Source organism: Seriola lalandi, unplaced genomic scaffold (genome assembly GCF_002814215.2).
Source record: "Seriola lalandi dorsalis isolate HSWRI2012SDOR001 ecotype SW California unplaced genomic scaffold, Sedor1 jcf7180002054144, whole genome shotgun sequence".
NCBI lineage: Eukaryota > Metazoa > Chordata > Actinopteri > Carangiformes > Carangidae > Seriola > Seriola lalandi.
Window position 1 is genome coordinate 460,230 of NW_019524697.1, and position 23,731 is coordinate 483,960.

Sequence of the window (23,731 nt, forward strand, 5' to 3'; positions counted from 1 at the left end):
CACTTGATTTGGCTTATCATACACCTATTTAATGATCATTATCTTTTATTTTTGAGAGTGATTAGGTTAATTCAAACATTTCTCTGACACTTGAAAGTAAATTTTAATTAAAATATGATTTCAAAGAGTACTGTATTTTTAATGGATAGTGGATAAAAATTTACACTTTCACATATTGAATTTAGATCATTTTATTTATAATAATTACAGTTCTAAGTATTTTCTACCTGACTTGCAAAGGGGCCTCAGGATATTGTCCTGACAAATGCAAGACACATTGTCATGAAATTTGGTCACTGTGAAGTTTTGTCTCTTGCAACTTCAGGTCAGAATTTCCCCTCGACCAACATTTTATTCATGAACAAGTGTCAATACAGCATCTCAAATGAATGGTTGTATTTCCACACAGTGTTATAGCTGCTAGCACTGCGGTTTGAATCAAGGATGGTTATTAACATTGCAGTCTACCACTAGTTGGGTATTTTGGTATTGCTGTATGACACATACAGGCCTTTCTGGAATGAGCCCCTCAAATTTGAATTCAGGTCATGGTGTTATTGTCTGTGGAGGTCAGTGTCACTTTCATATTTTGCACCGTGCAAATGACATCAATACCTTGTGTAACATATAAATTATATTTCAGCTGATGAAATCTAAATGCATTTTCCCTGCAGTGTTACTGTTAAACAATTTACCATATAGACATCCCTTTGATATGCAAGTCAGTTTCTATGTAATTGTAGTGGAAGTGTTTCTGTGATAAATATAATGGAATTTCACAGACAATCAACTCGGTGAGAATGAAGTTAATCTATAGAAAAACTGTTTTTTTCTCGGGAGTTGATGCATTTGAATACTTCTCACCATGAAGACCTCCTCTGCAGTGCGGATGAATTATGATATAAGTAAAATGCAGTTGCTTTTGATGATCTCTCATCTTTCTCTTCTTGTTTGTGTGTGTGTTTGTGTGTGTGTGTGTGTGTCTCTTTGGCAATATGTGCATGCTATGTTACTTTTAAAGACCTGCTTGTGGACATGTTGGGAGTGCTAGCCAGCTACAGCATCACAGTGAAAGAACTGAAGTTGCTCTTCAGCATGCTACGAGGAGAAGGAGGCCTCTGGGTAAGTGATAACAGGGACCAGATGCAGCGAGTTTGACAGAAGTGTGTGTTGGTTTGACACTGTCACTTGAGTTTCCCCCAGAGAGCCATCAAACTGATCTGTTTGGAGCTCGTTCTGTAATTGACTAACTGCAGAATGAGTGAATGTGGTAACTGACAGTGTATTGACTGCAGTCCAAATGGTCAGACAGAAAGCCTTTACAGTTTTTTTGTTACTCTTTTCTATTCTTTCCCACCTGTGCAGCCGAAGCACGCAGTCAAAATGTTGTCAGTGCTGAATCAGATGCCCCAGCGACATGGTCCAGATGCCTTCTTCAACTTTCCTGGTCGCAGTGCAGCAGTAAGCTTTCACATTCTTCCACTCTGCATTCAATTTTAAAATGACTTGTACTTGTAGAATTTTATGGAGCCCTGTAGGTTATAAGGGTAAAACAACTGAGAATCCATACGTAATAATTAAGAAAACAAATAAGTTCTTGTACTGCACCATAATGGATTATGCATGAATGCTGTGGTCAACAAAAAAAAAGTAAATCCACATATCAAAGAATTCACCTCTGATATCTGCTGAGCTTTACAAAGTTATGTCATCAAATTGTAAGATTCTGTGTTTATTGCAGCAACATACTAAGAGTACAGATGAATTAAAGACTTTCTAGATGACATGTAATTAGTCTATCTTGTATAAAAAAGATAGTGTGATTAAATGGCTTCAGTTCAGAGCTGATTATCTTTGGAGCGGACATGTTTAGAGAAACCAGAGACATAGGAGAGATAATAGATAGAGAGAGAGAGATGGGAGGCCAGTGACATTACACTGGCTACAGTGGCTGGCTACTTTTTGCATCATGCCAAAAGCATGATGATTAAAGTAAGTAATTAAGTCTATTTTTTCATTGATGGCTAAAGGGTTGGACTAAATTACTCTTTCCAGAATCATAGAGATTAATATCAACTTTACCCAAATGCAGATAGGGGTGGAATCATGGCTGGAATTATTTCAAAGAGGCTTGACACTTTCCGTCAAATATATTCAACATGTGCAGGAATTGTAATACAGTCAGTCGGCCAGTAACATTTTGGAGGACACTACATATTTGCAATGTCCTGTGTGATATTTGATTTTATGAAAGTTATAAAATTTACATTAACATTTACTTTAAATATTTGCTGTAAATTTTAACCACAAAAATAGATTGAAAATGTTTTGGATTATACTATAGTCATTTGGTCAGTAATGTTAAACGTCTTAGTTTTGTTTTCTGACTCAAGCTTAATTCTACACAGTGTAGTTTAATTTTACCTTAACTCACTGTAGTACGGGCAGAGCAACAGATTACACAGACAGTTATCCCTCATACACCATGGTTGTGTCTCATCGTTCTGTTTTTTTCCCAGGCCATCGCTTTACCTCCTATTGCCAAGTGGCCTTATCAGAATGGGTTTACGTTCAACACCTGGTTCAGAATGGATCCCTTGAATAACATCAATGTTGACAAGGACAAACCATATCTCTACTGGTGAGTAAACAGTTACATCTATTTGTGTTGCCAGTCTCCAGACATGTTTCCAGTGTCCTCAGCACACTCGCAGCTCTCTCACAGGTGCTTATGATGCAAAAGGCAAATGCCACTTTGTTGTTTTTCATCAATCTAATTGCTTTAGCTTTGTTTGAGAAATTTGTCCCTCTCAGCAGACACCTATAAAGCTACCAGCAGCTTTATTATGCCAGCACACCAACGACAGCTGTGGCCTGAGGCATTATGTTTTCGGGTTGACTATGCGTCTGTACCTGTATCCGTCCCATCAGTCTGCCCCATTTTATTTTCAATTTTCGTCAAATTTGGCACAGCCATTCACTTGGATTCAATGATAAACTGATTATATTTTGATGGTCAAAGGTCAAGGTCGCTGTGACCTTACAACCATGGCAATAATTCAGACTTCATACATTAATTATGACAAAATTCCATACAAATGTCTAACAGAATAAAATTATGAAGTGATGACTTTTTATATCCAAAAGATCAAGTGTCAACTTCACTGTTCTGCAAAATGTTCTGCAAAATCACTTTTCTGGCCATTATTGAACACACATAACTCAGGAAGAGTAGGGGAGGTTGTGACCATATTTCACATTTGGTTGGATACTGAGTTGGTGCCAGTAATTTTAGGTGCCCGCTTTGAAACTGTGGTGCTTGTATAGATCTTCTGTGCTGCTGTTGAAGATGTGTGTGAAAATAGTGAAGACAGCGTGATTCACATTGGAAATTATTCAGTGTTATCATACATGCCAGTATAGTGATATCTTCCATTTTGCCAAAAATACACTTAATACATTTCATTAAATTTCTTCAAAGTCTTCGCTACAAATATTATATGAGTCTGCACAGCCATGGATGTAAACTGCAACTTGACTGGTTGGAGGAGGCATACAACCGCGAGACGGTAATGCGAGTTGACAAAGGAATATGCTGTCTGCTACTCTGTGATCTACAGTGATTTTCCCATCTAAGCAGATTATGACTTAAACTTGTTTTTTCAAGGTTAAAGTAGTTTTACAGACACTATGTTTCACACACTGGCAACACCTATGTAATGTGGTTTGTGAAAGGGCTGTATTTTTTTCCAGATAATGTTCATGAATTATAGTAGAGAAAGAGGGAATTAGGTCAGATTACTGAGATTAAAACCCATGGAAGCATGAACTACAATGACTGGTACTGGCTGTTACAAAGGTAGACTGCTGCAGCGGGAGGCGATGTGGAGGTATTAATTTAGATTTGAATATCTGCCACATAAGGCCCACATACTAGCTCTTGCATGGGCTTGTGGGTAATTAGTACTAAAATCAATAACCCACACGTACAGTGATCTTCAGCTGCTGTTCTGTCTGTTTATGAGAGGAGCTTGGGGAAAAATCACAAATTACAATGCAACATATAAAAGAATTGTGGAAGGGAACGAAAGAGCGAGTGGATAATAAAGATGAAAAGGTAGAGATGGCTGATGAGGAAGACTGTTCACACTAATTGGTCAGAGATAACAGTTAGTTCGCTGTTTATCATCTGCTGACTGCCATTGCTTTACCTGGATCACACAGTTTGAATGAAAAAATTCACTCATCTTGGAAGGTCTCGTTCTGTGTTCCTCTGATGTGACATCAAAAAGAAAAAAAAAAAGAAGCCTGGGCTCAGCTAAGTTGTTGGTGTTCAGGTGGCAGCAATTCCTTTCTGACAGAGTAACAAAAAGGGTGAGATATGCCAGGCTAATCCTGTTTATGCATTTCTCCAAGGACCTCACAGCTCAGTGGCAGGGCATGTAGACAACAAAAAAAGAATTGTATCTTCAGAAACGGACCAAGGTTACTGCTTTCCACCTGATGTGTGATCACAGCCAGGCTTGTCCACTGTAGCAAGCACCCCACAATATAAAAGCCGTTGCTCTTTATCTGCCTTGACAAAGAGGTCTGTTTGTTTTAGATGATCCCAGTGGGTGGTGGTGGGGGGCTTTGAAGGTGACAGACTGTTATAGACCTAAAGACTGTAGGAGTGTAGTGAATACATGTCAGTAGTGAGAAAGATGTTCGGACCAAGCAGGGAAAGAATAGAGAACTACTGTGGTGTTGCAAGAGTTTGTGTATGTGTGCTGCACAGGGTCTGCTCATATTATATACAGGTGACATTTCCTCTGTACTGAAATTATATATCTATTATACATTATTTGTGGAATCAAGAAAATCAGAGTGAAGAAATTACACACTGGGAACATCACTAAAGTGTGCTCATCAACTACTTGTTCTTCTCTGCCCCTTTGCATTTATTTCCATGCCTGCAAAATGTGCAGGCGTTTTAGTCTCACCTCAGGTACTTTCCTGTTCTGACTACTTAAGCACAATATCATATTCCACATAAGAATCTTAAGAGTTACCTCTCAATTATTCCTGCAAATTGCTTTGTGTCTGCATAGCACAAAGCATTCAAAAATGATGTTGATCCTGGTGTTATTATGAGGAAGGAAGCAACTATTACACTTCCGTTAATGGTTTGTACGATATGTGTAGTGTGTTAAGTAGGAAATATCCATAGGAATACGCAGCACAAAGCACAAAATGGGATGAAACGTATTTTATCCTGCTTGTTGATGAATTAATTATGTTTACCCTGTCAAGTGTGTCGCCCATGATAGATACTGCTCATGCCTCTTTTTACAGCTTTCGCACCAGCAAGGGCATTGGCTACTCTGCACATTTTGTTGGTAACTGCTTGATCGTGACATCACTCAAGTCTAAAGGAAAAGGTTTCCAGCACTGTGTGAAGTATGATTTTCAGCCCAGAAAGGTAAGTTAGTTTTCAATCCTGGTTTCCAGCTGAAATACAACATATGGTTACATTATTTAGACCCATATAATTTATATATGTGCCCATGGACTTCATATTTATTCTTAATACGAGTTGTGTTAAAAGAAATATTTTTTTGAAGCCATTTGGAGGTAGTGGCTACTTTAAATAAGTAAACCAGATCTGAACATGAATTCCATTATACCAACCACTGAATGCCAGAATTGTGGTTTGAGATGAAAGGAAGATTTCACAAATAACACTGCTCTTTCAAAACATCCTTTTGGCTACACCTACCCCTGCTGACTCCCTGCCTACCACCTGTTATTTTATTGATATTACAAAGTTGCATGTCTACACATGGACCTGAAGTGTTTAAGATCCCCATGGGAGTCTTACAGGTGTAATTGGATGTAAATGTAGATGAGAAAATGAAACTTAATTTAGCGTGGAATGTCAGAGTAGCATACCTGTCCCTGCAGAGAAGAAAAACTGGCTCAAAGCACGTGTCAAACAATTAGAGCTTTCACATAACACCTGGGAACAACTATTCATCTCACCTCTACTGCGCACAAAACGTGCTGTAGAAGTTCTTAGCAGATAAAACATGTTGAATTAAATTTTTAATTGATTTTGGGTTCAGACATCTGTGGATAAGTGCCTTTCTAAATTATCTCCGGGCAGATTGCACTCTTCCCCTCAGCCATGAATCCTCTTTTAAGTGTCCTTACGTTAGACGGCTGGCAGTGGCCTTCTTTGGTCAAACCGATAAATAGTGGGCACATAGGAGATGGACAGCCTTTTGCCGACTGCTGTGGGTGTTTGTACCAGTCTTTTCAAGTGTTCATACTAAGCAGCTTGATTGTTTGAAGTTGTGGAGGTCTTCATTCTTTTACACTTTGTCTTGTCTTCATGAGTTAACACAGACAACAAGGAAGTATTACCTATATTGCATTGTATCAAAATTGCCAAAGAAATTCAAATTATTTAAGAGAATACATTTTTTTACACATAGTGTTTTAGGAAACTGTCCTGAGAACATCTTTCCACCCCAGCAAACCTTTTGGCACCAAAATTAAGTATATTGATACGTGGTCATATTCACCTCCTCTTTGCCAATGTTCCACTTTGCCTGAAGGAGTTCAGCACAATGGTTCCCTTTCACTCTGTAGTGTTTCTTTATATACCAAGTATAAGTCCTAAAGTTTGGACTGGAGGCTAAACTCTGCACTTCTTTTTTAACTTTACAATTCAAAGAGGCGAGAAATGATCTGAGTAAGGAGAAATATTTGGACAGACCCCCAGTGTTAAATCAAAAGAACTGACATCAGTACTCTTACTGCTGCATCAGCAGCACAGAATGTGAGATAAATCTTAGGATAAAAACAGAGAACTTGAAGAAATAAATTGCTGCTCCAAAGGGTACTGTGTGAATGAATAATATATCTATAGGTTTTCCATCCAAAAATATGAGCAAAGCAGTTTAAGTTTGAAACTGATTTTTATTACTTTATATACAGTAGTTAAGATATAGTCTGTTCCATTTTATTGACTTGCTGAGTGCCACAACAAATACAAACGATTTAGTGAAAATAAAATCAATCACATTTGGGAGAGCTGTTGAAAACATTAAACTCTAAAGCAAATAACTATGTATGTGATATATATATATTTTTTTTAATGTAGGAATAATTGCCCTTGATGATGTGTTTAAATTATTATAATAGGTTATGTTCTCTTCACCTTTTCACTGCAAGAGTCCCCTGAGGACGAGTCAGTCACAGTTTACATGTTCACATATCAATAAATATGCGCTCAGGAATGGCTTAAAATTTTTAAGACACTTGAAAATAATTATTAGCATACTCTGTTAAATTGCAGTTGTTTAGAGATCAGTTTTGCTTTAATGTGATTTTTGCACCCTCTTTACATGTTCTAAAGTCACCTCTAGCTGTAGTTAGTGTTTCAACCCTGAATAATCCAGTGTCTGGCTTTGTGCGGAGTGAAAAATGACTTGTCTTGCCTCCTCTTAGCCTTTCCTCTAATCTATTATTCACTATCTTCCACTGCAGATTTCAAAACATTAGGTAGCAAACCTCATGGTTGTGGCTTTCTAATAACTGTGAGGTTCATCTGAATTTACTGATTTTAAAAGAAACAAATGTTTGATATGCTCCTCTGTAAACCAAACTCCATTGTAGCTTTTGAAAATCAGCCTAAGTACAAAGACATTGATCCACTTAATAAATCACCTGTTCTGTAGCTCACGTATTTAATCTTTTCATCTGACTCTCTCCCCACCTTCAGTGGTTCATGATCAGTATAGTTCACATCTACAGCCGCTGGAGAAACAGTGAAATCAGATGCTACGTTAATGGACAGCTCGTTTCTTATGGAGACATGGCATGGCACGTCAACACAAATGATGTAAGTGCTCATCTTTTTACTCCTCCTCACTAATGTCAACCTTTTTCCCCTGGCTTTGATGTTTATTGGTATGGGAGTGGCTGAGGCTGCCACATCCACGTTTGAATGGCTGGAAATTGTAAGAGGGAAAAAAAAAAATCAGTACATCTTCAGTGCTCATTGAGCAAAATTAGTTTTACCATATCAACATGGATTTCTCTCAGAAATATGACCGGCATTTCAGTCTTAATTTGAATATCCATTTGTCACAGAATTGTGCTGCAGTAGAGGGTGGAAGATGGAATATGAAACGTTTGAGAGCAGATTTATGTATGGAGTGAAAAATGCTTAAATCTGAGTAGCTGATGTATGTTTGTGCACAGATGCACTAAATATCATTAGACTGAAACATTGTTGTTTAAAATGTATGATAACATTGATGAGTGAGTGATGGTGTAACAGTATGTTATTTGCATGTTTGATTGACTGAGCCAAATGAAACCTCCTCTGTGGGACAGATTTAAAAAGCAGTTTGCACTTGCACAGATGAGACACATTTTCAAAGGTGTGCTTCATACTGTAGCTGTGTATTCAAAGGGAGGTTGCACAAATCACAGGTGTAGATATGATTGTGGTTCATGAAATATTCCATTAAATTCGCTGAAGCTGCCTTAATTTGTGATGGATAGTTTTTGTGGAGGAATTTTCCCACACCTTAAGAGAAAGTTCACCATGAAGCAGCATTATTCTGATAGAGGAGGATTTTTGATAGCTGCATCACAAAGACACTAGAAACCATACCACAGACACACAAAGACCACTCTATTTCAACCAAGTGCAGGGCATGTAAAAATGTATTGAACATTGTTGAATATGTATAGAATGTAAAATATGTATATGGTTTATGTAAGATGAGCTTGATCAAGATTTTGAATTTTGAACAAATGTGATCATTTTCTTTCCCACCTCCACTTGTACACGTCCTCTTACTGACCGTTTCCTCAGCTGTTATGTAACATGCTGCTGACGTTTTAAGCTATCCTTCAGTTTTATAATGTAATCTCAGCACATATTCTTACTACCCCTGAGGTTATATTGAGGTTTCACATCCTCGTAAATCAGGGCCATTGTTTTCATCTTTCCATTAGGGAATAGTCAAGGTAAACACTGAAACAACACAGAAAGTTATGGTGTTTTGGACAGTGACATTCACTTTAATGCTAGACCAAAATATAAAAGAATATAGCCAAATATGTTACCTCTTACTTTTTGCCCTCTGCCTAACTCAGCTGAGTGTGAATTTGAATATTTTTTCTTTAGTCCCAAATTACAATATGAAGCAGCTTCTCTTTCTCTGTCCCTCCCTTTGTAGAGTTATGATAAGTGCTTCCTCGGCTCCTCGGAGACAGCAGATGCTAACAGAGTATTCTGCGGGCAGCTAGGAGCCGTCTACGTATTCAGCGAGGCCCTCAATCCCGCACAGATATTTGCAATTCATCAGCTTGGGCCAGGCTACAAGGTATGTACTTGAGGGTGACTGAATTAGATTACATGTAAGCAGTCTGCAAAACCTATCAATCTGTGAAATCAATGCCCAGTGCTGCCCTGCCACAGTTCCTCTGCCTTATGTGTCCATCCTGGGAGCGAAGGTTTTCCTCCCAGATAAACAGCTACATAAATTACCTACTTCTGGGGAATAATGGCACAATACACAGAGAGGGAAGCAGCAGGCGCTCTGAGGGGATAGAGTCCTGAGCCGACTTACATCAGCTGCAGCAGGTGTAGCACTCCCAAACCTCTTGACAAAGACCAGAGGAGCGATTGTGAATGTAGAAAGATGCTGACCTACCAAGAGGGGGATTCAGCTTTGACTGTTTAACTAACAAAGAAACAAAATATTTGGTTGGCACATTTTTTATTTAAATTAGTTTTATTCATTTATTTTATTTACTCTCTATCCCAAACACTCCACTCATCATAAATGAGATACAAGGTGTGACCTCAGTATATTTTTAGATTCAGCAATATCTCTTTCTCCCTCTCACTGTTTCACTTTCCCTCCTGATGCTCACAAAGTGCTGTTTTTTCTTCACAGTGGTAAACCCTCCGCTCTGTCACAAATGGAGGAATGACACACACTGCCAAATCAGCTTTGAACACGGCTATGTCTCAGACATTTTACAACATCTCTGGCCATTTTATACCAGCTCTCTTTGCTCTTCAGCTGCTTTTTAGACAAAATTAGATTTGTTTTATGGCAGGAAGGAATATTAGTCTGTAGCATCAAGCTGGTATGTACTTAGTAACACCTACACTGTTGATGATTATGAGACGGATGTTTGTGATTTCAATCAGGTCTATGAAAGCCTGGATATTCCCAGGAGAACTCATTGTTTGGGCTTTTTGCTAATGGCTGGTGACTTGCCGTTTCCCTCCATAATTGTGGTTCTGGACCTTCTATTAGAGAGGGAACACAAAGAGGATCAATCCTCCAGATTTCTCAAAATAATGAAGACCATGTCCCGGGGAGACAATTACCTGCAATTGATGAAGCTGTGAACAGTGTTGGTAATGTTGAGTATAATAGAGGCAGCCAGGTGAGTTGAGGAGGAAGGTCAGAGAGTTGTCAGGCCCACTGATTGATTGTTATAATGGGAGTGTCGTCCAGGCGACGAGTGGCCTGTCATTTTTAATTGAGAACTGCCAGGAAGAGTCTGAGCGCAGCAGATCACAGCATATATCTGATACACTACGTACGTCGGACTTTCCTTATATCTGTTTCTACGCAGCTCAGCTCCACAGACGAACAAAGAACATCTGAGCTGATGTATGATTTATTTTCTGATCCATGGTCTTCTCATCCATGTTTGATGTTTGACACACTTTCCCTTGCTCACACAGTGTATTGAATGTAACTGTAACTTCTGCAGTTAGTTGAGATGCAGAGATTATTGTTGCTCGGGGTTACTATTTCTGCTACGTGTTATGATTAATGCTGTAAATCATATTATATCATATTGCTCTATTTGAAATTGCACACTGAACTGACACGGACATCAGGTTATTTCATTTAACGTAACAAACATCTCCTGCTGTATATTGCTGTTTCTGTGACTGACGACTTGAGACATTCCCAGCCAGAGATAGCATCAAGGGGCAGTGGTGGGTCTACAGACACTGACACTGACAGCAGCTGACTGTCAGATCAGGCTGTCATTCATCACTGCTGTTTTAGCAGAGTTCATAAGCTTTGGGGAAAGTCTAGGAAATTGTTGGCTGAATGATTCTTACTAGGGCTTCACAATATATCATTGTCAGCATTGTCATTGCAATGAGGGCATGAACAATAGTCACGCTGCAGGACGTGCAGTGTCAAGTAAGGCAAATTAAGTCAAGCAGGTCATGCTACATTTTTTTTTTTTTTTTGATACTAAAAGAAAATTTGTATGGTTCTCATTTTCCATGACTAATCTACAAGAGTCTGTCTAATATAACACGATATAATTCCAATGTAAGGGTTCTTGGATACATATTTTGCATCGAGCGTTTGTTGCTAGTGAGTGACATGCAGGCTCTGCATACACAGCAAACCAGTTTATCAAACAACCAAAGCAGGCTCCACCCCCACTTTTTTTCACAACCTGAAAATGAGTCATCAAAAGTCATCTGGTGAAAATTACTGTATTTTTTCATTTCAAAAAATATGTATATATTACAGAACAAATATTGCAATGTCAGTTTTTTCCAATATCATGCAGCACTAAGGGAATTGCTTCACGATTTTGTGAACCATATACTGGTTAAAGAATACAATTCACAAGATATATTAGCAAACACAACTCAGAAGAAGAGTTTTCAAAAGGCCTCTTGGTGTGTTTATTCTGGATAACTACTGTACCCATCTCTTTCCAGCTCTGCAAAATAGCCTGGTCTGTACTCATAAAGTCAGATCTGTCACACCAATATCCAGTGACAACTTCACTGAACACAAATATTTAGTCACTGAGTTGGCTAGTCAAAACAATTAAGCCATGACTTTACGTCTTCTCATATGATGCTATGCTCTTAGACTTATTTCTGTCTTTTCCTTCTATCATCACTACCATATGCGTTCTACATGAGGCAGATTAGCCCATTGAATGTGTGCCAACACTGCTCTGCAGTATGCATCACAGATTGATGTAGAAGAGACTGAGGAGCTGCCCAGACCTGGTCCTCCCTTGTCAGGGAAGACAAATGTTATCTCTGTGTGGGGACCCTGTAATAATGCAATATCTGATGTGGAACACTACAAGACAAGCTCACTGATGTCAGAACCTTCTGAGATATTATGCATATTTGTAGTAAACCTACCTGCCTGTAATGCCTCCAAGCTGTCAATGGGGCAACAACTCAGTCACATTCACAACCAGAATGTTTTCCACAATAGAACATGTTCAATGATGGTTACATGAGGAGGAATTTTTATATATCAGTGGATAAATTTCTCTGTCTGGTAACAAGAAAAAAATGCCTGAATACATCCCCTTGATCTGGAGCTGGGACTAACAATATTTTACTGAAGCCCCTGAACAGCTTTTTGAGATATAACCTACTAACTAGAAAACATAAGATCCTTGACAGTGGTAATGACAAAATTAAAACATAATTAATAATTATAGCAGGATCTATGGATATTTAATAGACGGTTGTGGGAAATGAAATGTTATGCTATTTACACTTTTAGGGAAAAGGAGGAGCAGGTCACAAGAAAAAACAGGTACAAATCCTTGGGAGGTATTTTTGTGTGTTTTTCCTTATAAGGAGGTCACAGGCACACAGAAGGTGAGGATGACAGTGTGTACATTTTCGGTTAAACCTAAACTTAGTCAGCACGGCAGGGCTTTGCTTCCATCCCAACTGTATAGAAGCCGACATTCTTGAGATCCTCTTCAGAGAGCAACCATCTCTCCATGCTGCATGAATTCATACCGAGTTTTTGATTCCTCTGAGAACCAGCAGCTCTCAAATACGCAAAAAGAATTTCCACAACAAGTTTAACTGTTAACACTGAGTCATTACTAAGAAAACATTGTATCTGTTTATAATGGAAATTGTATTATTGACTATATTATTTCAGTCCGTAGTGATACTGCAGGTAACACGGGGGTGTCTCCAGCACTTCAGTTGTCTGCCTGTCTCTTGAAGGGAGTTGTGGGGATGCCCCCAATCAATCACAGCCTTTGACGCTTGGAGAGAAAGGAGGAACTGTGTTGAGATTCTTTTTTATGACTGGCCGCTCTGTGGAACGACGCTGACATGCTACAGGGTTTGTAAGCCAAAACCCGTGAGATCATTATTTTCACACTGCGACAGAGCTCACACTAAAGTGCAGGGCACTGCTGCTTGTTATTTCTTGTCACTTGGGTTCCATAAGTAGGACCTTTTGAAGGATGTTAGAGACTACATGATGAGATGCATACTGGCTGTGTGGACTTGATCATAGTAGATGAACAGAATACCTCTTATGCTTTTTTTATCATCTGACTGGAGGGAGATATGCAATTAAATGTAGTTCAACCCTCGTAGTTTCCTGTACGACTCTTTCTAGAATAATGCAACAAGGCAAGTATGGGCTCACAGTAGGGTCAAAAAGATTTTGAGCTTGTAAAGTGATGTTAACAAATAATTCCAAAGTTTGTAGTTGTAAATCAGCCTTTGTAAACCTGTAAAAGAAGTTTGTATGAGAAATGTAAGTTTTTTGATGTGTAGAAAATATTTGTATTTGTACAGTCAGTGTTTTTTTTTTTTTTTTTTTATGTATATAAATACAAATCTTTCTACATAAACTTGAATCAAGCAAAATCTCAAAATCTTTTTGACCCTAATTTGAGCCCTTAGGAAGTGACACAGTGGCTGTCAATATCCAAGGATTTTGACCATTATTTGGAAACATGATTAATTTGCTCAAAGTAAAATGTGAAAACCAGAGAGGTTCTAGGATCAGAGGATTTACCAAATTGACATCAGTATGTGTAGCAGGTATACAATAAACCAATAGCACCAAACTAAACACTTTAAGTGGTGCATTTGTTCAAAAGGTTAACATCTACTTATAATTCTGCACTTCAGAGGCACTCAGAAAAGAATGCACATAATGATACATCTGACAATTTGAGTCATCTCAACTTTTCTATCCATTTCCTCCTTAACTGAAAACAAGCATTTATTTAGATGCCGTTTAGTAATGAGCCCTGTTTGCTTGTTTTGCAACTGTATTTATCTACAGTGACTCTAGAACAAGATGCGCTTGTTGTCCATGAGTCAGAGAGGGAAGGAAAAACATTTCTTTCATCCATTAATAATTCAGCCCTCCTGATTAGAGGAATTGATTTCCTTATTAAGCATATTCCATTCACACTGCACTGACAGATTAATTCAGCTCATCTGTCAACAGCTAATTGATTTAGTAAATTAAGACTAGCCTGTTATCGATCAACTATTTGTTATGTTAGCCATAAAGAACGTGTTACTGAGCCACTGACTAATAGAAGCTGCAGTTCTTTTAACGCAGCCATGGAGACATGTTGGTGAAGGCATAAACAAAATTTAAAGATGCATATGACACATTTATAACATATAAAACACAGGATTGATCCCTATACAAAGAGTATATTCATCATTTTAATCATTAAGCCACCAGTGTATTCCATTCAGTTTTCATGAGAATTACCGGCTAAAATGGTCAGTGTTAATGCTTACAGATGAATCTCTGCTGGGGGCAAATGTATTCTAGTTTTTCCTCTTTCTCTGCGATGAGGGTGGAGGGCTGAAATTCAATGAATTCGATTAATAAACAGTCCGTATTGTAATCTCAACAACTATTTGCACAATGTTTTGACTCAAAGTCTTCTTTGTCAGTTTTCATTTGAAGGTGTTTTCAGCCATATTGTATTTGTTCCTGTTCCATGAGTGCATAGAGTATTTGATGAGTTGTCGACCTATGTACTGTTAAAAATCTTAATGTGTGCTAAGTAAAAGACTGCAATGATGGCACATCCTTTTTCCAATTCAGTGTATCTTAATGATAATTCAGCAGTGAGTGTACTTGACTTTAAATTATTCCAGAGCAGGGTAAAGAGTAAACAGAGTGAATGGCTGGGTTAAATTAAGGCAGGTAAAGAAATACATATGTGGTAACAAAGAAACATTGCTTTTCTTCTCATCAGCTCATATTCCTCTTAATAATTGTACACTGTCAAGTTCTATGTCAACATAAAGGAAAGCTTAAACATTCAAAGTGAGACACTAAAATGTTTGCACTGTGAAAAAAATCTATTTCTTTTGCATTTGTATGTTTCATTTGTTAGAAAATGAATTACAGTCCATGTTTGTCTTGCCTTCTTATTTTCTTGCACTTTGAATGTTGTTTTTCTTAAGTAATGTAACACCAATGTAACACCATACTTAAGCTTATTTTCACTACTTGCCCTGACACAAACTCGTTAATTGTGTTGCAGTGATACAAACAAATTTATTTTTTTGAATAGTAAAAAGTGTATTTGTATGTTGGAAACAATGGCTTGTATCACTAAAAACCAAATACACAGTTGATGTGTGTTGTTGATATCAGCATTTCAGAATGATAGAAATACAAAGGATAACTTTTAAACAATAGACAGGGAACGGGCTTTTTCAAAATGTTGATAGACTCTAATGTAATAAGTGCCAAGGAAGAAATCCTGACCTCTAGGAATGTGTAATTGCTGATACAAAAAAGCATTTATCTTGTCATTTTTCATTCTTGAATGGATGTTTTTTAATCAAGTTATAATTAAAAGATAATACCCAAGAGACACTGATAGGGTGCATGTGCAGGAAGGAGCTACTCAATCTATCACTTTCACTCTCTCCATCTCCGTCTTTATCGCTCCCTTATTCTCCTTCATTCGTTTTTCTCTTCTTTTTTTTTTCCAGAGCACATTTAAGTTCAAGTCAGAGAGTGATATCCACTTAGCAGAACATCACAAACTAGTGTTGTATGATGGCAAGTTGGCTAGCTCCATCGCCTTCACCTATAATGCCAAGGCCACTGATGCCCAGCTCTGCCTGGAGTCCTCCCCTAAAGAAAATGCCTCCATCTTTGTGCACTCACCGCACGCCCTTATGCTACAGGTCAGTTACTTTACTCATCAAGCCATCTCTAACTCTGTGCACACTATCTCAGGTTCTGATTAATTTATTTCTGTTGCACTGGATGTAAAATGTCCTTATATATGTGTGTTTTATGGGTTTTGTACTTTCCTCACAGGATGTGAAAGCCACAGTGACTCACTCCATCCACAGTGCCATCCACTCCATTGGTGGGATCCAGGTGCTCTTTCCCCTCTTTGCTCAGCTGGACTATCATCAGCTGAACGACAGCCAGGTGGAAACCACTGTATGGTAAGAAGCAGAAATATTGTTGCTGTACAAGATGATTTTAACTTTAGGAAATCTGAGACGATGCCTTAGGTGAGAAAGGAGTTATTGGGAATTTCATTATTTTTCAATCCCGAACCCTTTTAGACTTGTTTATGAGGCTGTGTTTGTGACAGATTGAGAGAACAGGGCTAACGTAATATTAATGACTTTTTAAAGTTGCACTATGGTAGATTTTTCTATAAATATGTATTTTCAGCCGAAATGAAAGTGGGGCTGCAACAGAGAAGCATCTAATTTCTCCTAATTGGGATATCATAGACTTGTTGTTAATTATCATCACTATTTTGGTCCTGTTGTTCTTTACAGGCAGTAAATCTCAGAGTGCAGGAAAAGCGAAATCAACATAGAAAGGCTCGAAAACAGCAGGTAGCAAGTGCTTTGCTAAACCTGATGCAAAATACAGTTGTCTATGAGGAGTGCTGAGTTTGCTCAGCATGTTAAATAACATCTTGGTGATAAAGTCTCAACATCCAGGATCTAGAAAGTGTGGTGATATGGTGTTACATGAAGTCCTCATTTTGCATTATAAACTGTGATTTCACTGTGGCTTCTCACTGTGGTACACTGATACCAATATATCTCTAATAAGCCACTGCCTTCTTATAACCTTGGTCAAGCTGTAGTCCAGGTTTCACATTATCTCTACTCCCTGCTTCAGATTTCTTTCATCCCTTCATACTTAGCTGGTCAGTCCAAAGCTTCCCCACTGCGCCCTGACTGGAGTCTGAGCTCTGCTTTAATCCCGTGTTAGTCAACGACAGCAGTACGACTAGATAGTCACAGGACTGGCCACATAGCGGCACAAACCCCTGATGCCCAAAGCTCTGTGCCTCTGTAGTTTCCTCTCATCTTTGCTCTCTGTCCTTCTTTCCCTCTCAGTAGCATGTTGGGGGTCTTCCGTTCACAGTGTGAAACTCTCCCCAACACTTGTTTTGTCCTTGCCTTGGCTTGTAGACTGAGTCCTTCTAGAGCCTCGTGGTCTGAGGAGTTCAAAGCTTCTGCCACAATTATCCTTCTACAATGCCTGTGGATCTGCTGTGGCTGTTCTCAGCAGCACCCCGAGTGATTTAAAAAAGAATCCCTTTTAATAAACGTCTTTTCTCATGTTACTCTTTGCCACCTTGAATTCCAAACACTGGTGATTTAACATCAGTCACTACTTTCTCTGCCAAATTGAAAGGAAGCTTTGCTTGCAAGTAAAGGATCAGAGGCTAAACCAAGAGCACACAGAGCTGACTGTCACCCGGTTCTCTATGTGTTCCCTCAGGCTCAGTTATGGCTAAGTTAGAGCAGTAGTGTTAATGTTCGATCGTATGAGTTTGTATGCATGTAGTGTATGTGTAATATATGGGCAAGCCTGCGCAGGAGTGATTGTGTCTTTGTGATTGTTGCGCTAGAGTGGGGGCCACTAGAGAATGTGAGGGAAAGCCGATTAAGAAGTGTCACCGAGCACCACTGTCACTCAGCCAAAGGCTTCAACTCAGAAACCGTGCAACAAAGAAAAAAATTGCCTTCTGTGCACCGCCTTGCCCCCTTGAACTCCATCCCCCCACCTCACACGTACATACACACCCTGTCACAACTCGCCCTTCCACAACACTCTGTCTCCAGAGAGCTCAGCGAGCCAACCTTTTCTTCTGAATTGAAGAGGGATGAAAGTGGTGAGCTAGAGTTCCCAGCTGATTGCCGACATCCTCTGAAAATGACCTTGTTTTTTTCCCTCCTCATGCTGCTGTACTTGATAGAATAACTCCCTTACCACCTGATGATTGTGTGACTAGATGTGTATTTTATCCCTGTGTGAGGCATATCTTCTTTTTTTTTTGCAGTGCCACTCTCCTGGCCTTTCTGGTTGAGCTGCTCAAGAGCTCAGTGGCCATGCAGGAGCAGATGCTGGGAGGAAAGGGCTTTTTGGTGATTGGATACCTACTAGAGAAGGTATAGTGGAGCCTTCATAACCTATTGCAACTGTTTGCCAAACTCAGTTCTTAGGAACTTCCCATTTCCAAATTAACCCATTTCATTTCACACTTATGAATACTGTCTTGTTTACACGCCCGCGGGCAAATGAATATGTCCAACTCATCATTTCTTTCTTTAGTGAAATGATAAATGGGATTGATACGCTGATGTGCAGTCTTCACAGGTTTCTCCCTGAAAAACCCATTTGCTTTTGAAACTTCTTTCACCCTTCTATCAAGATACACTTTATCTTGTCTGTATTCTCCAAGCCCTGTCTACAATATGATCTTCCATTGCCTGTAGCAGAGTCCTGAATGTGTCTTTGAACTGAACAGCACTAAAAGAACAACAACACAAGACTACATCTCTTCCCCTTCCCCCCTTGGTTTCTCTCTCTCTCTGCATCAGTCTTTATTTACCCATTTTGTGATGCAGATCTAGCAGCTTGCTGGCCTCCCCAGAGTGCTGGCTCTTTTGGAGCACTGAGAAATGACACCACTTTGTCACTCAGTGACTTCCCTGCCTACTGGTTTCAGCTGCTGTTAACTAACAGCTAGACAGAGTCGGCACCTGAGAGCTGCCGTTTTTTTTCTTGCTTCCTTCCCGCTGCCAGGTTTCACACTTCCACATATCGCGCCATCTGTTCCTGATCTGTTTATGCCACACCTTCCCTTCTCCCTGTGCCTTCATTTTTCTCTCTCTCCTGCCCTCACAAAGTTGCCACATGGGCAGATAACAGGTGCCAGGAGCAGTAATGCTCCTTGTCAAAGTGAAATTCTCTCAAAGTCAAGCATCCACAACTTGCTGTTTTGGATGCTTGAGTCAGGACTTGACATAATGACTAAGTAGATCAATTTGTCACCTATGCCAACATGCTAACTTGCTTAACACAGAAAATATGGTGATCTTTTAACCAAGCCTACATACAAGAGAACTGATAAAATGTATTCACATGTACTCGCAGCAGGAAAAATATATATTTATATTTAGTTATTTATAATATAAGAATAGAAACATCTAATAAATAAAAAGATACATGAATAAATAAAGGCACAGCAGACCTGAACAATTTTGAAAAGTGTTTTTCATGCGTCTCTCTTATGCCAAAATTTTTCAAACCACTTTGCTGTGAGTGAGTCGTATTAGGCTGCACACAAGCTTGCAAGCTTTTTTTTTTTTCTTTTTTTAAATCTCTGTAGCTGACCTCTTTTATATTTTACCAGTGTTTCTACCTAAAGGTCATTCAACCTAAAAGGGACCCACCTTTGTGACAGAGTTACAAATGAGGTTCTCCTCTTCGTGACATTTAGCTTTTCTAACTGGGTATTGCAATTAAAAATTTCCTGAACAGTGGGGCGCCTCGGTCACTCACCTGGTAGAGCGTGTACCACATGGGCTTAGTCCCAACCGCAGTGGCCATGGTTTCGAATCCGACTCGTGGCCCTTTGTCACCTCTGTCTCTCCCTGACTTTCCTGTCTGTCTGTCACTTCACTATCTGAATAAAGGCAAAAATGCCCCCAAAAATAACTAGATAATATGAAATTTCGTGAACAGTCACCGTAGGGGTTTGCTCTCCATAATGCGGTCAGAATCAGGAGGGAGGATACACGTTCACTGCAGAATAGGCATGGTGATATGACTATGGTTTCACATAACTTTGTGCTTCTTTCTACAGTCATCACGTGTACACATAACCAGGGCTGTATTAGAGCAGTTCCTCTCCTTTGCAAAGTATCTGGACGGTTTGACACATGGGGCACCACTGCTGAAGCAGCTGTGTGACCACATCCTGTTCAATGCTGCCATCTGGATCCACACCCCTGCCAAGGTAAGCTCCTGCAGGTAACACATCCCATGGAGGGGCAGGTGTCTTTGCATGTGATCAGACTGAAGCGGGTGTCAGGAGCTTTCAACCACAGAAGGCTTCAGTTGTCCTTTGCATCACCATTATTTTTGTAAAGGTGAGAACTGAAAGTGTAAATCCTCACGTTCCTGTGTTGCAAATGAAATTTTGCATGTTGTTAAGTATGTATCACACTGGTGCTTTTTTTTGTGAGATTCCCACTGGCAGCATGTGTTTCGGTACCCTTTTGGGTAGAGGAAAAAGGTAGAGGTGAAATATGATTGGATGAAAAACTATGTTGACTGTGTCAGTTGAATTGTTAAATTAAAGAATAGTTCCACCCCTTTTACCGTCTGTGTATAGGACCCAACTGTCATTCATCAAACCGTTGCCAAGTGTCTGAGGAGTCTTAAGTCAAGTGCAATGGAGCATATGCACCAGATACAGTATATTCTCAGTTTTATGACATATCAAGTGGTTGTGGAGTTCATCACTTGCTTCCATTTTCCTGTCCTCAACCTAACCAAGTTTTTTAGATGAGTTTAGTTTTTTTTCTCCCTCCTTTTTAAATAATGACCCATGAAAAAACAGGATGAGGTATATCAAAGAAGCTGAGTTTGTGTGGCAAATACATTCGCCTCAGGAATGCTGCTGGTGGGGCCAAGCCATGAATAAATAAAAGGAGGAAATAAATACAAAAGTGTCTGGAGGCTTGCCTGTGACACTCCTCCAAAATAGAGCATAGAGAAAGAGGCAGGAAAAAAATGAGAGAAATACTGAGGTAATGAAGTGGGTTAGAGCGCTTTTAGCTACATCAGGACAGAAAGCTACGCTGGCTCCTTCCCTTAGGACATGCCACAAAGTCCACATTTTCTCTGTCCCCATCCTCAAGCTGCACAGGGTACAGAGAGCCAGCTACGTGAATGATGGGAGCATGCAATATGCATTAATTACATGGGCTCACTGACCTTGTCCTAGTACACAAATACGATTTTATGAATGCATTATACTTTTCTGTTCTGATGGAAATTACATTACCTACAACGTGGTGTTCAGTTATCTCCAGTGTTTAATTTCAGTAGCCTCAAACCATATCGCATCATGCTCCCATCGTAACCACACCACCGCCTTTCATCATGACTCACATTTGACTCATTAATATCCTATAATTTATGACATATGGGAAAAAGCTCTCAGTATTTAGTGCTGCAATGGCTGTGGTGGGATTAAGAATTCTTGTCAGGTCTGTTTCTAATTACAGAGGACATGCTAATCATCACTGAACAGAGTGGAGCTGCGACAATTATGAAATTGAGTAATATAGGGTCAATGGCCATCCTTACCATACACCTGAAAGGATAATAGGCTTAGCTAGTGCTATCCACCACGGTAAAATGTCCTGGTTAATCTAAAAAGGTAGAAGGTTCAGGGGGATTAAGCTGTCATTGTATGTACTTAAAAAATATACTTGCACTGTGCAGTTTATAACATGAAAACATGTATATGTATATGTATGTGTGTTTGTGTGTGTTCCCACTCCAGGTACAGCTCTCTCTGTACACATACCTTTCTGCTGAGTTTATTGGCACGGCAACCATCTATAACACAATTCGTCGAGTGGGCACAATGCTTCAGCTCATGCATACACTAAAGTACTACTACTGGGCCGTCAACCCTGCAGACAGCAGTGGCATCATGCCAAAGGGTCTTGGTGAGCATTTTTAGCCTTTTGGATTCTTTTCAGCACAAGTCAAGCTAAGTGTTTTTGCTTTTTTGCTGTGAAATATGATTTTATTTGATTTGGCTTGTTGTTGATTATATAAACTGTTTCCCATCCATCTGAAGGCTCATCCGAGTGAACCAATCACAATCATTGTGTGCAGTCACAAGCCTGTTATCAAAGTGTCTTCCTGAAATGGCAGAAGCTCCCCCACATTTGAAATGACTCATCTCCATGGAGGTGCTTGCCTCTCAGCTGTTAGGACCGTGGCCATCACAGGAGATGACAGTGAGGCAGACGAGCCACATCAATACTGTCATCTCGCTAGGGTGCTTGGTGTGGGTGTTAGGCCTCTGAAACCTGGCCCAGTAGTATGACAGCATCCACAGTCTATGATACAACAGTACGTCACAAAGCAGGCTGTGCTGGAAGTGAAAGTGTCCTTGAACTGTCATTTCCTTTTTGTTCTCCATTATTCTCTTCTGAAACTATCTGTGTCATAGTATATGGCTGGTTTTATAACAGTTCTGAGTGCTCAGTTTATGCTGCACCAAGGCCTAATGAAATCTATTTCCTGAAGGTTAAAGCTTGTATCGTGACAATGTTGATGTAATGCTTGTCACACTGTCAAAGGTGATTTCTTCCAAAATTCTTTTTTTTATTTGCCAATGCCAGCATTGTTAGAGCACTGATAATTTCTGTCACATGTGACCTTCACATTTATTATTAACACTGCAACATGAAAAGAAAATCGTCATGGGCAGTGTCAGATTTGCCTAAATTTTGCAGCATTTTACCCCCCCCCCTATATATATATATATATATATATATATATATATATGCGTCATCAGGGCACCTAATAGTGGTAGCAACCTCTTGACTGAGTTTCGCTGGGACAATAAGGACTCTCATCTGTAAGTTAGGCCCCTCAATCTCACTTTTCCTGAATTTAATTTGTCCCTTATCCCATCTACTCACACTGTGCAGTGTCCCTATCCCTTCTTATACTGGGCAATGGAACTTTACAAGACTTAATAAGTGATGAAAGCTGAACCTATCTAGAGCTCATGTTCTAGGGCGATGCACTATATTTAGCTTGGGCATCAGAGGAACTTTTCTCATGACTTTATATCTATCATGTCCACTGCTTTGGACAATGTAGGTAGTTTTTTTGTTTGATGCTTCATCACTTTTTTGGCAAATCTGTTTCTGCATAGCCTCAGGCAGTTAGTTAGCATAGTTCTGCTTTGTATTGGACTATTCGAGTATAAGACCACATCTGATTAGTTAAGTAAGGAGCTAAGTAATTTAGATACACTCAGCTACAGTGCACTCACTGTAGTTTCTTGTACCCATGCTATACAGGAGAGTCACTTCCCACAGTCATAAGTGGGACAATGTTACTGTCAGTGTGCTGTGTGGGGGTATATGCCTTGATTGTTGCCAGTTGGGTGCCAGGTGAAGGCAGGATCATTAGGTGACTGATACCTGTCCATAAAACATGTATAATCACCTCACAGGTAAGTGGGAGAACTGGAACAAATGCAGAAGGTAGAACAGGATACAGGATCTGATCAGGCTTTTTTTCTTTTTGCTAATGACGTTGGCTTCACTGGACAAAATCCTCCAGCACATGCTGGGGTAGTTTTAGCCGAGTGTGAAGTGGTTGGGATGAAAGTGATCACCATGTCTGAGGCTTTAGTTCACTGTCAGAGAGCAGCAGATTTGTCACCTTTAGTTTGTGAGGAATTTACTGCTCCGAGTGAAAGGAGATCAACAATCTCAGCATTCTGTTGTGAGTGAGCACCATGAGATCAATGGTTAGACTAGTAGTGCAGACATTGCTTCTAACTCCAGTGATGAAGAGTGAGTCGA

At 39.5% G+C, this 23,731-nt stretch overlaps 1 protein-coding gene across 1 annotated transcript in view; it reads left to right on the forward strand.

Moving 5' to 3' along the window:
• The window catches only part of LOC147819278 (neurobeachin-like), an 83,061-nt gene that overhangs the window by 46,384 nt on the left and 12,946 nt on the right, over positions 1-23,731 (forward strand). The window contains exons 3-13 of the mRNA XM_087173264.1: positions 1,022-1,122; positions 1,366-1,461; positions 2,520-2,641; positions 5,335-5,461; positions 7,769-7,888; positions 9,240-9,386; positions 15,824-16,021; positions 16,158-16,291; positions 18,160-18,268; positions 19,969-20,121; positions 21,679-21,847. Of these exons, the coding sequence (XP_087029390.1) occupies positions 1,022-1,122; positions 1,366-1,461; positions 2,520-2,641; positions 5,335-5,461; positions 7,769-7,888; positions 9,240-9,386; positions 15,824-16,021; positions 16,158-16,291; positions 18,160-18,268; positions 19,969-20,121; positions 21,679-21,847 (1,476 nt within the window). The remainder of the gene's footprint in view (positions 1-1,021; positions 1,123-1,365; positions 1,462-2,519; positions 2,642-5,334; positions 5,462-7,768; positions 7,889-9,239; positions 9,387-15,823; positions 16,022-16,157; positions 16,292-18,159; positions 18,269-19,968; positions 20,122-21,678; positions 21,848-23,731) is intronic.